Source organism: Cyprinodon variegatus, unplaced genomic scaffold, assembly GCF_000732505.1.
Source record: "Cyprinodon variegatus isolate N-32 unplaced genomic scaffold, C_variegatus-1.0 Scaffold51, whole genome shotgun sequence".
Lineage (NCBI taxonomy): Eukaryota > Metazoa > Chordata > Actinopteri > Cyprinodontiformes > Cyprinodontidae > Cyprinodon > Cyprinodon variegatus.
The window spans coordinates 1190203-1207431 of record NW_015150504.1 but is presented as its reverse complement, the minus strand read 5'-3'; the positions used below and the strand labels follow the sequence as shown (position 1 = coordinate 1207431).

The 17229-nt window shown below is 39.8% G+C and overlaps 1 protein-coding gene across 11 annotated transcripts in view; it reads right to left on the bottom strand.

Moving 5' to 3' along the window:
- Nucleotides 1–17229, bottom strand: part of foxp1 (forkhead box P1) — a 220000-nt gene that overhangs the window by 102482 nt on the left and 100289 nt on the right. For all 11 annotated transcript variants that reach the window (XM_015370976.1, XM_015370972.1, XM_015370968.1 and 8 more), the window contains one exon: nt 12153–12322. In XM_015370976.1, the coding sequence (XP_015226462.1) occupies nt 12153–12311 (159 nt within the window). In that variant the 5' untranslated portion in view covers nt 12312–12322. The remainder of the gene's footprint in view (nt 1–12152; nt 12323–17229) is intronic.

The window sequence follows — 17229 nt, the reverse complement described above, 5'->3', positions numbered from 1 at the left end:
GCCTATGAATATTAATTACCCTGAAGTTTTGTGCACAGGAAAGACTTCACTGATACATATTAATTCTATGAAGTTTTTAAAGTAGTGCTCTCATTAAAAATGAATGGGCACTGCTCTTGAATGTGTTCCCAGGAGGAATGGTGCATCCTTAAGTCTATCCTTAATAAACTGGGTCAGATTGGCAGCACTTAAAAAAACCTTCTCCCTAAAATGGTATTATTATTCTGCTAAATGTAAACACAACAATTTACTGAAGAAAGCATCTTGTTTAAACTGTGCTTTGACAATTGGCCATTAAAGCAAGTCATGTCTAAGTGTGTACTTTCCCAACCCAGAGCCTCCCCCCCTTGAGGCCTGTTAAAACGGTTACTTATTTACAACACTAAACACACAAGTTGCTCAGCTAAACAGCACAATATTACTCTGTGTGTCTGGATGTGCAGAGGATGCTGATGTGTGTGTGAGTGCATCTCGACGTGGCGCATTCAGAGCTGGCACCGCTCTAAATAAAACATTGAAGATGCATTAGTCCTCTGGCTAGCTGAGGCCTCCCTCTAAGCCATTTAATAGTGAGCTGCTGCAGACGTGGTTCCCTGTTTGCCTCCAGCCAGCTGCCTCACACACCTGCTCAAAGTTTAGAGTTGCCCACTTCAGTACAAACACGCAACGCGGTGGTCATCAAAGACCATCCGGGCGGCACACAATGAGAGCCACTTCACTCCTGCTAATGATACCAGCATACACACGCAGCATCCAATAGGAACTATTCTTTTATTCAATGGCTACCCACCCACCCATGGGTGTAGCATTAGACGCCACTAATGAAAAATAGTTTTACTCATGGAAAAGAAATAATGTCAACAATTAGGAGAAAATAAGCAAAACAGAATCACACATGGAAGATTATTGTGCTACGTTCACACCGCAAGCACCAGGAGCAGCAAAAACGCATGTACCTCTTAATTTTTGATGCTTGTACAAGTTTAGTTCTGAAGCAGGTGAAGCATCTTTACTGCTCCAGCTGCACTGTCGAAAAGTGGGTCTGATGCGCTTTGGGCGGAGCTACCCTATCCTTTTTTTGCAGCTCTATTTGCTGTGATCGGTGGGTAAAAAGTAGTTTTATTTTTTTTTAAGTGATAAAGTCCATCTGAAAACTTCATCTGTGCAGTCAGTTCATCCAGATTACCATCCTGCCTTCAAATATTATTTCACTGTCAGAGCTGCTCAAACCCCCACATACCGCTGGTGCGCTGTCACTAGGAATCCCATTCCACAGCAGCTTGAAAAGAGAGTACTTTGCTTAATTAAGAATGAATATGTGGTAATAAACTTCATCAAAGGCAACGGGTGGAGCACATCCATTCTGTCTGAAAATATGCAACTAAATAAATGAAGAATAATGATTTAGCTACTATCATGTTTTGATGCCAATCTTTGGTACCTGTGTAAACGCAACATAAAAGGATTTGTTTCTACTTTAAGCAATATTCCAGATTTTATTATGCTTGATGTAATTGTCCTAAAACAATGTAATTTAAAGCCAAACCTAAGACTTTGTGACCTAAAGAGTTGATACGTATGAGTTATTTTAAATGATTCCTCAGGTCAATATACAGTGTTTGGCACTATCAATGCTAAGAGCGGGGCTCCCCTCTTGAAATACCGCCTATGTAAGTTGGGAGAAGATGCAAGGTCGTTGGCCAGATCATGTGACCTTGAAGAACGTATCACTTTATGGCCGCAGGCCCTTATATCATAATGGAGCTAAGGCTTTTGCTCTACTATTTTTGCACCTGCTCTACTACTGGTCGTGGCTGAGGTGAGGAAAAAGTTGAAAAATTCTGAGGAGTCTAAACAGAGAAAGCTTGAAAGGGATTGTACCTGAGCAAGAAGTTTGTTCGTTGGCACAGGCTGAAAGAAGGAGCCAGATGTAAAGCCGATTCTCTTTTCTTAACTTTACCACTAAACTTATTTTTAATGTTTAGTAGAAGCAAAATACAGGCAGTTACAGGTCTACCGCCCCTAGTGGCCAAAAGTTACACGGTGTTCCTTTAAAGCAGCATTCACAACCCCATGCAGTACCATTCAGACTCACTAGGAGGTCACAAGCCCCGAGCTTAGGATCCAATGAACATGAGGAAAACATGCAGAAGCTAAATATGATGGACAGAGCTTCTTTACTGACAGACGGTTTGACTTTGTATCCCTAACTATTCATTCTCGGGTGCTTCACCAAATGCCTCAAGTAGGGTCGTGCTCCTCTATGACAGCGGATAAAAATTGCGTTTCTCTTTGTTTACACTTTCTTTTATTTCTGTATGGGTAGAGCGATCTAACAGTTGCTGTTAATTGTTCACATAAACTGGTTCTGTTCCTGGTTTGAGGTAGTTGACTTAATATGAGCCATGATCTCCATCAACCATAGAGTTTGAATAAATAACGTAGAAATTAAAACCTAAAGCGAATCAAAATCATCATCATTAAAATAAAAAAGGCAAGGAAGCATGCTTCCCAGCAAATAACCCGCTTGCACACTTGTGTGCAAATATGTATGTATATTTGTAGGTATGTTTACAGGTGTAAGTGTAGAATGTGTTCTTATATTTGTGTATATTTTTATGCCTGCATGAGGGCACATATGTATGTTGAAATGTGTATATATTGTATATGTATTTCTATATGTATTTTTCTTTTCTTTTCCTTTCATTTATTTGTTGTATTTGTTGTAGTTTTGTTTTTAATGTATATATTTTTCAGGACCCCAGGAAGAATAGCTGCAGTATAGCTGTAGCTAATGGGGATCCTTCCAATAAAACTCATAGAAACTCACTCATTTTATTTCATACTCAAAAAGTAAACGGTACTATATAAATAAAACCTCAAAGGTATACAAATGGTCAAATGAAAACTGTTCTTTTCCTTAATTTTTCCTTTTTTTCAGCACACAATAAGAAGCCATTTACCACAAAACGTTACTCTGTTGTTTTGCTGAAAGTATTTAAACAAAATTGCTTTTTAAAAAAGTGTTTAGAGCTTTGAATATGTTATATAAGATGAAAGGATCACATGAAAACTGCTGTAATTTCAATGCTAACTGCAGCAGGCTAAGGCTAATTTAACACACTAAAGGCAGTTTAAAAGAAAAATCCTCCAAACACTGACTGCATATAGCAGGAAGGTAAGAGCAAACATAATCAGCTACATGGTCAATGTTTTATAAAATTTAGTTAAATATCAGAGACGCTCTTTCTAATTGGTGCGTCTCCAGGTTGGTAGCATTATCTAAAAGTTTTCTATTTGAAGTGGATACATGTTCTGTTTTTGATAAAGGGGATTTTCCAGCCAGGGTGGGGGGATCTGTAAGTCTACCTAACTGTGTGTCCATTTTGATTACGGCAGTGTCACACAAATGCTGAGATGCCCCTCCTGCTGCCCACATAGGCAGGGTGTGTAAACAGGATGTCAACCCAAGCAACACGCTATTTTAAACTAGGGGCTTCGGCACACAGGCAACCTGTGCTTCATCTCCTCTCAGTCGGAGAGCGGCTGCTGGAGGTAGACTCAACAAAACGGATGAGTTCATCGGCAGGGCCGTCTTGGAAGGCTTCCATGAGACAAAGCAGAGGTGTTGGGTGGTTTACGTCCTGAAAACCTTGTTAACAAAAGCCAAGAGAGGAAATGATCACAAGAAAACATAAAGAAGCTCCTATGTTTAAAAAGGAAAAAGTAAACCTCCATTTCTTTTCAGTGGCAGAGACTTTTTTCCTCCCTTTAATAATTATTTTCCCCTTTTTTCTCCCCCAACATGGCGACGCATCACTGTTCAATTTTCACCTCCATCTGTGTGATTATTAATCAGATCACACATCAATTGCCAGAACCAGCAAAGAAATCCAGCCTGTAATAAAACTGTCATGTGCTCGGGTATAAAGACAGATGTTGCCAGTTGTGTGATAACATAATTAAACTGTTCTGTGAGGGATTCCATGAAATTATTCAAATTGGACGAGCACTATCATTTTACCAATAAGCAATTTAGGGCAATATGCAGTGTCATAACACTGATGTTATCCTCTTTCCCAGATTTTTCCAATAAGCTGGTGCCTCGGCTTGGCCTCCTGTGGAAATATGAACATCGCACACAAAGATACCTGAGCACTGCTGCAGAAGGAGAGTTGAAAGACTGAGGATTATTTCAGTGTGATCACAGCGTAGGTGCTGATCTACATGTTAGGAAGCTAATATTTTAGCTTCCTAACATTCAGCTGGTTCAAATCCTAAATATCGATTCAGCTCGGATTGTTAAGTTCCTCAATCGAATCTTTTCAATCTGATCTGAACCGTCTGATCTCAAAATTAGATTCCTTGTATAAACATACATTTTTTTTAGCTGTTACCTGAATTACATGATTGTTAATTTATGCAAAATATCAATGTTATATTAAAATTCAAATATTAAAGCAATGGTTAAAGGGGACTGTAGTGACAGTAAAGTAAATCATTTTAAATTCCATCTAAGGTCATAGAAATCGATCTTTAGGCATTAATATCAGAATCAAAAATCTGTTTTTTTTAAACCACAGGTCTATACTTAAAAATTCATTCAGATTGGAGCCAGAGTAGAGGATCATACTTTATATGTGTAAAAGTATATATTCAATTCAATTTCTTTCTGTGTGATTTTGCTCCAGGATCTGGTAACTCTTCTTGTCTGCACCAGAAAACAGATAAGAGGCTGCAAAAACACTCTGGCCTCCTCCTAACTTGCTGCTAATAATTTCAATCTGAAAAGTAGCCTTTAAAATTTGACTTTCTGCCAACAATAAGGAAACCCTGTGCTTGAAAGGCTGACATTAACTTGAAAGGCAAAAATGTATTTCAGAGAAGAGTTTGTCAGTTTATGTTTGATCAGTCTGACTGTTAGATTGCAAACTGGAGACATTTCAAACTATGAAATATGCCAGGTTTATCCAGTCCAAATATCAGATTTAATTTGTTACAATTAGAGAAACATTCTGATCAACTCCTACATAGAAATCCAACATGTCTGCCCCACAGATAAAAATAGTGAACTTTAGGGATGCAGGCTATTTAGAAGCACTTTTTTGTGCATCTTATCAAACCATCAGAAGACATTGTGCTGTAAAACCTCTATCTGTGATGTCATTTCCTTGTTCAAAAACAAACAAAATGCTGACAATATATAATTATCATTGTGTACTGTTACTTGCTCTTAGCAACAAAATTATTCCAAAATTTCAATGCTTTTAAACATTGAAACATGAAAGTTATTCAAGCTGTGACCTGGCTACCACATCTCAGCTCCATCTCATCTACAGATTCTTTTTAGATCGGGGTTGTATCTATTTTGCGATCAAATTTTAAAGGGTGTTTTCTCTGGGCTTTTGAACATCGCTGATAAGAGGTTGTCTTTGACGAAGCAAGGGAGCAACCCTCTGGTTGCTTTTTTTTGTGGCTTTCAGTCAAAGCAGTGCAGGGAGATATTGGGATAGCTAGAAGGGGATTTTAGGAGTTTTGTACAGACTTTTACAGAAACAAATGCATAGAATTCAGCATTTTTGATCTACACTCCATACCATTTGGTGGCGGTAATGTACCATTAGTTGATTGCCAACCAGCCAAAAAAAAATTTAAATGAAGAAAACAGCCACGCAGAGAAACACAGACACAGAAGAGGCAGAAAGGGAGAGAATGAGGCCCTAGAGTTATTTTATTTCACGTGAGACAGTTGTGTCTGTTAAAACATTTTCATGATCCCACCTTGTAATCTAGGACAGAATTAGAAGTTGAAAGATTCTCTCTCTCTGCTGCGGCTTGCAGACAGCCTGCCCTGCATGGCGACAGCAAATGGTGAGACATAGAGAGAGCAGGAGGCGGGCTTATGATCCACTCACTCCTCGTTCAGGATGAGAAAGTTCTGTGTTTCTAGATCTGGCGCTAGGGGTCGTTTTGCAATAAAGGCATTAGGGGCCAAAAAAGTCACTAAATTTAGCAATAAAAGTGTTAAGTTTGCAACAGCGCAATCTGTGTGCTACTTGTAAGAGTTGGAACAGCGATCAAGCTGGTACTAAAAACAGCAGCTATTCTACGTAATTGCTTCCAATGGAACAAATAAAAACATAAGTCGACCTTTAGCCAATTGCTCTGAGATGGTACTAATGGAAAAGCGGCAAAGACACAGCAGCGTGTCAAGCTAATAAAACTGCATTGATTAAAACAGGACTGGCTATGGCGTAATATCGACCATGCTGAGCTATCTTGTTACATCCCTACTTGGCAGAGCTGTGGGATGAGCAGGTCTTTCATGAAGGACTTCTCTTTAGAGCTGGAAAGAAAACAGCCAGGTAATGGTGAATAAAACAAAAAAAAAAAACAACAACAAAAAACAGATCATTTCAACCTTTCAAAGCTCCCACAAAGGACTCTGTATGTCATTATGCAAACGGGAAATGTGCTCCCACTCAGCTCTTTGTGCAGCCACAATAATGTGTTACCATCCTCTTTCTGGACGTAAAAGGATAAACACCTCGACCAGAACAAGAGAAAAGATGCTCACACTGAACGGAGCAGTTTATAGTCAAAACAAAAAAATAAATAAATCCAACTTAATAAAGTTTCCAGGCATAATGGATATCCAACGACAAGAAAAATCAACTTCTTTTATATTTTCAGATTGGCAGAGAGAATGAGATAAACTAGAATAAAAAATGAAAAGAAACCAAAATACAGGATATTAAAGCTTAATGCTCTCAACTGAATATAGCGTGTTGTAGCAACGTGCATGAGCAAACAGGTGGGATACACCTGACCATAAATCACAGGAAATATTGACAGGAATATCCTGAACACAGCAGCCTCAGAGCTGACTGGAACGTCCCTATCGCTACTGCCATCACCAAAAGTGTTGCAATGTGTTTATCTGACAGCTGCAGCTTCACGACACAACTTCCCGTTACAAAATCATTTAAATCACAAAACAGGCTATTGCAAAAGCGCCATCCGTTCATACAATTGGGTTTGGGTGTTTTATTTTCTGCCCCCCCTTCTGAATCTTCACTTCCTCATGTGGATAACGTTAAAACCACAACTTCTGTGGCGCAAACAAAAACTGAGAGAAAATAAACACTCAGAATCTGTGGCAGGCGTTGGTTACAAAAAAGCTGCGGTTAACTGTCATCTGAAAAAAGGAGACGGCTGCAGACACTTTGTGTAATATTAAAAATAATACCAAGATGCATGACAATATTTATAAGTACACTGAAAGCTCAAAGCATTACAAAACAAACGATAACACACAGAGTTCCTTTTACTGTGAAATCGGCCTCATTTCAACAGTGTCTGAGGGGGGGTGAACACTTTTTTTCTCTCTCCTCGTTCTTAACAAACAGTATTTGACTTCCTAATAAAGACGCTTATATCAGGCTTATGGTCCACTTCCCCCAAATCTGACTAGTCCACAAGATGAATTCCCCTGTCAGAATCAAGATGATCAAACAGATTACAATTATTTCATCCCCCATCTTTATTAATGAGGACTGTCTTTCATAGTTATGTTCTCTAATAAGAATAAATGATATGCCACAGCCAGGTTTGTTGTTCCCACTTACTCAAGGGATTCTCAGACGTATCCAGAAAGGGTCCAGATTGATTTTTCGCACCACGCTTGGATGTTTTGTGGAGAACAAAGACGAAAAAAAAGTCTCTTTGTGTCAGTTAAAGGTGAATGAGAGCAGACCAAAAATAAAACTTGAAAGAATTGCCACAGAAGTGGAAAGTTATCAAGTGATTGTGAAAGGATCGTAGTTCCCTGAGGACAATTAGCACGGTTCATTGTGCATGAATGAAAATACTGCAGAAGTCAAACACGCAGATAGAAACACTGACTGTCTGCTTGGGTTGCCAGCTAGCAGCAGCTTGTTAAAGTAGCTATCCAAGTCTAGTGGCAGGAGCCGAGAGTGAGACGTCTCGTCTTTTGTCTCCATCAATGTCATTTATCAACCCATGCAATTAATACACCTCCCGTTATTTCAAATCCAGGCCAAAGAAATTAACCGTTAGATTTGTTCTTGATGTAAAATAAGAAATTAGAGGAGAGAAAATGTGACCGCGAGCAGTGTGGGAGATACATCCAGATGAGACAAGATTTTGGGAGCATTTTGGAGAAAATGAAACACCCCAAGGTTCTATGCTCTCAGAAAAAAAAAGGTTTTATAAATGTATAACTGTTCTTAAAAGAACATCCATTCAGTGATTAATCATCCCCTTTGAAGCATTGTGCTCTTTAAACTAGAGATTATCACATGGGGTTCAAAGTTTTAGATGGATTGAGCTGGAAGGTCAAAGAGAGTCCAAATATTTTATTGGAGTTTTACCACTAATTTACACAACATCCAGCTCTGCCTCATTCCGCTCAGCCGGGAGTCAGCTACCCGCGGTTCTTTAGGGTCCCTCTTGTGGCTCCCTGGAGCTTTTTCAAAAATGTATGAATATTTTTTTTCTTTTTTCTTTAATATGGTGTGCAGGCGGTTAAATAAAAATTAATTATGTTTTCCAATGCTGTAAACATTTGTATAATAAATAAATGTAAACAATAATTTGCGTCATAGCCATAGAGATCAGTGGTTACAACTTGAAACCAGCACGGCGCTGTGCCAGGCAAATTAAGTTGCACGTGTGTCTTGGACCATGAATCCCAAAGGGAAAAAAAGGAAGATAGCTGATTAGAAAAGAGGATTCAGAGAATGGACCGAAGCATTTGCTTTCATTATCAATGCGGAAGGATTGCCTGCAGTTTCGCTTTGTATTAAGAGTTTGTCAAAAAAATAAAAATTTGGAAAGGCATTTCCAGGGAAGTCAAGCTAAATATGCAGCCGACCGCCAAGTTGGGAATGAGAGAAAAGTGTGATTGCAGAACTTCTGGATAAATTAGAGGAGTGCAAAGATAGATTTAAGAAGTGGATTGCATCTCCAAACTCCACTACTGCTGCTAGTTTTGTTGCAAGGAAGAAAACCGTCCACAGATCAAACAGGTAGCGCTCTGATGCAGGGATGGGAACGTTTTTCCCCCAAATCCTAAAAATATAAGTCACACAAAGGAACGATGGCGACGGAGGATGTCGGAATTCAGGATTCGAGAGCTCTGCTCTGATGGATGTCAGTTCATGCTTGGTTCCTCATGACTCAATCAACAACTCCAGAACAGAAACACGTCCACCATAGAAACATTCCTTTATCGTGTTTCTATAATTTCATAAATGCAACAAAACGTAAGAAGTGTTCACTGCTCCTCCCTCACCTCATGCTACTATGTGACATTTGCTGCAGGATAAACATTTAATCATGAATGCTTACTATATATTAGGGCCCACATTGTCCTTTTCTATAGTGGGATAATACACCTAGAGCCCTGTTGACATATGAGGCATACTGTATATAAGACTTTTACATTTTTGAGGCCTCAGACAGATTTATTATTTTGGGTTTTTGGTCCAATATGACTCTTTGAGCAGTTTGGGTTGCCGAATCCTCCGCTAAGCTGTAAATTCTGCAGCAAATTCACATAATTTAATATCCATGAGAGCATTTATACTGCCTTAGCATGGCCAGAACCATTCACTGAACACGGATCCAATTTTCAAAGAGACACTCCATATATAAATTTACTATTATTTAAATGTATAAATGTGTGGATTTTTTTTGGCTCCCCGATATAATATTGATCTTTCAGTTCCTGATATCGATAAAATGACTGAAAATGCTAAATGAGAAATAAGGCTTTCCTGTAATATAAATTTTAAATAAATCGCCATTTAGCAACGAAAGGAAACTAAACAACATCCGCTGTTGACATTGGTGTTTCTCACGGGGCTTACAAATTATTTGTACCTACTGCCACATTCATGCTTTAAGAGTCCTAAAGCTTTTCAAAGACGGTTGTTGACTCCGTCAGCCAACAACGAAATTCTACTGGTCTTACTTCAAGAGTATCCCTCCAGGAACACACCTTCTAATCCAGGGACATTAAAATTGGCTTTGTTTAGTACACTGCTTAAGGCAGACCTCCATCTGATGAGACCCCTGCTGGCTAAAATGCATTACTTTACCTAAAAAAGAGGTTTTTATTTTCCCTAAACACTGAACCGCTAAACAACTAGCAGCATTCTGAGACAAATGGCGATTCTTTCCTTCATTCTCTCTTGGATTCAATCTTTGAGTCAAGTGCACATCTGTGCAACTTCCCAAGCTCACAGTTATCAAACTTGCAACCCCATTGTCTTTACGGAGTGAATTAGAAGGTGCCTCTGGAAAAGAATGAGGGAAAAGTCAACAGGAATTAGGTTTCAGTGCAACTGTTTACTCAACTGCGGCCGGCAGTTATTGAAATTTTATCCATGGTTTTGTGTGACTACTGCAGTAATGAATTCAGTCTGGTTTTGCTTTTCTCACTGAGGACATGCTCACGCTGAGCTGGAAAAACGGTAGGTGGGAGGTGGGATCAGGAACTGGGATCTAAGTGGGTATGAGGGGGAGATCAGGGGGATCCAGGGGTTTTGACGGTCTAAGACGAAGAAGTCGCTGACACTTTGGCCCAAACTTACTACAATATGTCGCCTGCTCAAAGTCAGAGAACTTGATTGACAGGGAAACACTTTCACTCAGGACCAGAGTAATAAGGTAAAAACACACTGATTGTTTGACTTCTACAGACTCTGCGTATGTCTGATCATTTCACATAAACAGTTTGTTACATTAATAAGGAGACCAGGCCCAGACGATGTAAGTGAATTAGAAAATGATTTAAAGGGGGCTATGATGTAGATCCAAAAGAGGACGAAGACCAACTATGATGTAGATCCAAAAGAGGACGAAGACCATACCATTGGTGATGTTCACAAAGACTGTCCCTCCCTGCTGAATAGTCCATTGGGCTCTGTGTCACATGTGAGGCTTCTGTTCTGCCGCCACAAGGTTTACGTTTGGAGTTTGATCAGCTTTGACTGCGAATTCTACAGAGGCAACAGCTGAGCTTTTAAGCAATAAAACAGGAGCATTTAGCATGGCATAAAAAATATGTGAAAATGAACCTAATACCAACTATTCAATAAGGTGAAGGATCTTTGAAGCCATGGTGTTGACATCAACTGTTTGATATCCAAGCTTTTAATTACCAGCAAGCTAAAACTGGTCTTGGCTTAAATTTATCTTTATCATAGGATGCTTTTTCCACAACACAAATCTACTGAAATTAATCTTCAAATTATTATTCACACATTCATTTAGAGATTATGCTGCTGCAATAAAAAATTTATTTATCTCTATATTTCTGAGAGGTGGCAGTAAGCCGAAGTAAGCTATATTTACTATCATCAAAATACCCAAATCTTTCGACTGTACCTAGATAAACAAGAGTCCTGGCTCTGCTGTGTATCCAGCATGGCCATCTCCCCCTTCTGTTCGGAGTTGTGGGGCCGTTTCTCCCCACACACACACTGATGGATGCTCTGTGACAACAGACAACAGCAGAGAGCCCGGGCGTCATCACCAAACAGCTCCTGACAACAACCCCAGTAGTTCTGTCGGATAGACCGAGATAGCAGAAGACACGCTGATCTTTTCAGTGCTGTTTCCTTAAACGCACTGTCGTGTGCCACATATAACGCTGACACCAACAGAAAGAGCTTGTCTGTTTGTCTCAAGTCTGCCACGGTAAGAACATCTCAGCTTCAACCACGCTGTGGGTCTCCACACCTCAGTGTTTGAGTGCGAGGCTTGTTTACAACGAGCAGGGAGGAAAAGGCTGCTATCCTATTGGATATAATCGTTTCATAACTGTCTGCAGAATCCTGTAGCACCTACATACTTAAAATATGTCTGAACATGACAATAAATATTTGATCAGAATGCAGATGCCCAAAGCAAGCATAAACACAGTCACACAGAAAGAGCACTTCCTCTTCTTAAAATATTCAGAAAGGGCCTCGATATACATAAATAATAATAATAATGTGTTTACGTTGTGGATGTACTGGTGGTGGGATTAATTATTAAGCTGCACTTTAAGCAGCAGCCTGGGCCGCTGTTGACATGGTTTAATGAAGAACAGACAGGTGTGAAAAGAGAAGGGGTTCTACCTGGTGCTGCTGGAGGTGCAGGAGGTCAGCAGCAGTCACGTCCACCGACGGTGTGGCACTTTTGGGACGTCCCTCCCGGGGTCCACCCTCCATGTTTGAACCTCCGTTCTGATTGGCTGCTCCATTACTTGTCGTTTCAGTGCCAGAGTCTTGCATCATGACTTAAAAACCTGAGAGAAGAGCAAAGGACAAACACAGCTGTTAGAGCAGGAGGTAAGATACAGGATGGAGAAAACAACAAAAAACCAAACATGGAATGGTTAGTGACATCAAGTTAAAACATGAGGCTGCAGTGAAGCTCCAGTGTGGCGAACAGATGACCTCTCTTAAAAGAGAAAAAGAGAAAAGCTATATAAATTGAAAATATTTTCTATAATAAATGATCGATTTATCTGATGAAACCTGTGTAACGCGAATTACAAATGTCAAACCTAATCATATTAATGTCAAGGAGGCAAAAGGTGGAAGTCTGAAGCTGCAGAGAGTCTATGGTGAACACAAGATGGAGTCACATTAGATGGCGGAGCTAGCCATGCAATATACAGGCTAAGCATAACCAAATCAAAGTATTATTAAAACATGACAAAGATGCTGAACATCAGATCACCATCTGGAAGCAGAAGAAAAACAGAAAACATCATCCAGAAGACCACAAAGTAAAAACTATCAAACCTCCCTCCTAACTTGTGAATTATGAAGCGACTTATAAAACACAGAGCCACTTATAAATCATGATGGACGGCAGTTTTTGAGAACTGGAGGTTTTGCTACAGGAACAATCTTTGGAAACATCTCTTCTCAGAGATATTTCCCAAACTCAACAAGGAAACAAAAAGTGTGACGCAGGATCACTGAGGTAAGGAGGTAGGCTAGCTTTGACACACAGAGTTATACGTCACCCTGACAATAGCTGTGCAAATTTACTTTCGTAATACTAATCATGAAAATAATTGCCTAAATATAAATACTGCAAATTTGAAGAAAAAAAAAATGCAAATTCATTTTCGTAATTTTAATTACAAAAATTAATCAGTTGCAAATTAAAGAATAAAACATATATATTTGATAAATGCTTTGAGGTGTTTTTTTGGTCACATTAAAAATGATAATACTTAGCAAAACTGTAATGGAAATGCTTTTTTCTACATCACATGAGTCACATGATCTGCAGCTGGAGCTTACTGCCTTTTAAAACAAAAAGAAGAAGACCAAAAGTAGTTGTATGATGACGGTTTAGCATACATGGATTTATGCGTAGACTGGATATTTTTCACATTTAGCTACCAATGATGAGCACAAGGAGCACTTGATGCTATTACATCTGCCACAGCCATGTGGTTTTTAGAGCTTTTACTTTAACAAATGCATTCATATGCAATTTTCATTTTATTTGTTATTTAATGGAAATACCACAGTTGAGAATATCAACTTAGTTAGACAACTTTATGGTAACTTTATTTTGTGTTTTCATCTTTCAGACAGTGAATGAGCAGTAGCTTAGCAGTGATAAGGAACATTTCCATATCATAAAGTGCAGCAGTGATCAAATGTAAAGTGTGGGAGAAAAACATGGTGCAAAACGCATTGATGTGGAAGTTCACAGCATTGCAAAAACAAAGAAATGTATATGGTTCAAAAATGCAGTAGAAAAACATTTTTGAGTTGAGTTCTATTTGTTATGATGTTATCAGTGTGACGCAGAGTCTCGATTTGTGACTTGATTCAGATTTAATAAAAAAAAAAAAAAATCAACAGTTCAGCAGTCTGATGGTGGTGGGGGGAAAAGCTGTTACAGAGCCTGCTGGACTTGCAGCGGATGCAGAGTTTAGTTTTAGGCACATTTGCAATGAATACGCATCTAATGAAAAAGCTTTCTTATTGCTGGCATCTATTTCCTGCTCTTGTTAAACAAAATGGACATAGTCCTTAAAAGAGACCAGAGGTGTGGGTGTTGATGCGTCACTATTGTGAAGCCTTTCAAATATCCCTCCCCTGGATTGTGGTTCAGTCAGACTGTAATGTAGAACTAGACTTTCAGCAGATAACAAGAAGGCTGAATTTATTACAGCAAAGTTGCACAGTTTCATCTTTTTCAGTTTCCAACCAGTGGGTCCACTACCTTCTGATATTGAAGCTTTTCTTGGAGAAATCCAATATGTGTCAGATGGATAGCAGCAGATCAAACCTTCACAGAAATCAGGGATCAGAAAGTAGCTAGCAGCGCAAGTCTGTTGTTTAATTGAAGCGTGTTCTGTTCTGAATCGGCGCTCCCCTCTGTGGCCACATAAGGCGCTCACAGCCTCAAACATCGCTTCTGAAAAGGCCAGTGAACTAATTTGGTGTTTTGCAGCCTCCATCTGGAAATGCTGTGTCCACAGTGAGACGTGAGTGGGTTTCAGGTTCTGTTTGTGTTCTCTATTAAAGGGTCCATGTAGGGAAATGGCGGAGGGGTTGGGGTGGGGGGCTAGCACGCAGCGGAGAGGAACCCTACCTGAGGTAAGCTAGAGCAGAGGAGCCCAAGAAAACACTAAAGCTCCAAAACAAAACACTTTCTATGGAAATGGATATATTTACTCGCAGGGCTCCCAGAAGAACCACGGCAGAATGGCTTTTTAATGGGAAACAGGGCCACTGTGTGAGGCCTGCCAAAGGATCTCCTTGAGAAAAATCCAATCTGAAAACTGCAGAGTCCTGGAGGGGTGCTCAATTAACACCAAAATAAAAAAAAAAAAGGCTGAATATAAAATAACCCTTGAGTAGGGAAAAAATGTTGTCGTTATAATTTAATAACTAACTCCAGCGGATAACAGATAAACTGGTTGTGTAGTTTCAAGCATTACACCATGCATTATGTAAAAATGGTTATGAGAGAATACAGCGATATCCGTTACATCCTCTGATCTGTTTTGGATACACAAAAAAACAGACAGACATGCTGCCCCCTCTCCCACACTTCCTGTGCATCCCAGGGGAAAAGTGCTAGTGACACCAGTGGAAACCTGCGCCTGTATTCCACAAATCAGCAGAATGATTTACAGCTATAGTGTGCTGGTCACAAGGCCTTTTTTGGCGAAACACGTCTAGCCTCCCAATTTCAGGACAGTTAATGAAGCTGACCAAGTCAGGCAGAGGCAAATTAACTTGGCTGATTAATTATTTATATGAAGCAGAATAAATGCCCGTAGAAAACTGGGCTCCATCATGTGAGACAGAGAAAATGGAGCTAAATGCAGATTTATGGAGTTGGGTTTAAGGCTTGTAATGGGGCGGTCAGAAGCATTCAGGTACAGGCGCGGGGTCTAAGCAAGATACAGGCCCACACCCTCCGGCACCACAGGGACCCACACTCACACTGACAGACAGGAAATTGAGGTTGACAACTTGTCACACCAGAATATTTACCGAGCACAAGTGAGATAAGAATCTGGATATGGGACTACAAAAAAATGAAAAGAAAAGAAAAAGGTCTGATTAGGAGCGCCGGTCGTTTAAATCCTTTTTCTCAGGAAGAGTTTTCCTGCTCACAATCATTTTAAGTGGTTTTACAAACACACAAAAAAAATAAAAAATCTGCCCCCAAACAAAACTCATAGCTAAAGAGCACGGCGGTTTACATCTCCATTACATTAGAGGCACAAGCAAGAAGCATAACCGAATGAGTCATCTGACACTGTGGCCTGTGTCGGTTCAGTTGTGTGTCACAACGCCCCCACACTTTTGAGCCTGTCTGCGCAGCTCGGTCAGTCCCACAGGTCCCGTTGTATGGGATGGGCTTCAGTCGGCCCCCCCCCCTTCCCACCTCAGACAGATGTTGACCCGACTCACCCCTCCAGTCTGGCACAGCCTCCCTCTGTAATGGTTTTTTTTTCTTAAACAAAGAGGGAGCAATTGGAATACAGTGGAGCTGGAGGCAGCCAGCCACAGACTCCATCTACAGGCCCTTCTGAGACGGCAATTAGAAACACACGTATCTGGTAAAATTAAATCCATTTGAAATAAACCATGCGCTGGCATTATTCACCTGCACTTATTTTTCAAATAAATGCAAGAGGAGAAAAAAAAGAGGGTCTACCTTCTTTTTAATTCTGAGGCTAAATAAAAGAACCCAAAGTAATGGCTATTATACATGCACTGTCATTCTGTGCAGAATTTTCATAATTGTAACGGAAAGGCGTACATTTCCAAACACATGGCAACTCCAGAAGTAATCAAGAGAATGAGCCGTGGGGCGATTTTAATGTATGCAAAACTAGTGACCCACAATGAAGGAGAGAACGGTTCCAATGAATGCAAAGTAATGCGCGCATGCTTGGAAGCAGCACTGATGAGGGGACGGCTAAAATTAACACCCAATTAATTTTGGAATTGACAAACAAATGAAACCCATAAATCTACTTTCTCATTAATTTCACCAGAGAATAATTCAAAGCTGCAATATCATGAATGGAAAGAAAATTGGAGGAAAAAAAACGAAAATGGAAAATGGGCATTATCCATCATAAATATCAAGCAGATAGGAAAGAGGCCTATTAGGGAGTTGTGTTGATAAAGGTTTTAATCTGTAAAGCGGGAAAATGAGGGGGGAGCCATGGTCTTGGACAGCTCAGCTGTGTGACATGGCCCCGCATTTATCTGTCTATTTATTTGCACTTTAGCTCAGAGGATATTCTTGCTCTTGGGGACTCAAAAGGCTCAAAGTTTTTCCATCCCATCCCTTTTTTACAACACGCTTAAATTTAGCTCTAATTATGGGTCAAGTGGACTGTATAAAATGGGGTGCCGTTACTGGGGTTACAAAACATATGCTTCAAGTACAAACATTGCAAAACAACACAATGCCCAAAAGGAGACATTTATTATTATTAATGGAGCGTGGCAGCTGTTTCAGGAGGAAAAGTTAAACTTTTATAGGCTCCCTGTTTAAGATGTGTATATAGTCTTAAAATAAGATTCATCCTTAATGACAGCAGCCTAATCTCATCCTGACTTTTTGCTAAAAAAAAAATCAGTGGCGCGCAGGTCCCATGTACGGAAGCCTTAGGCCCCGTCCACATGAAGTCAAAACGAACACGAAACG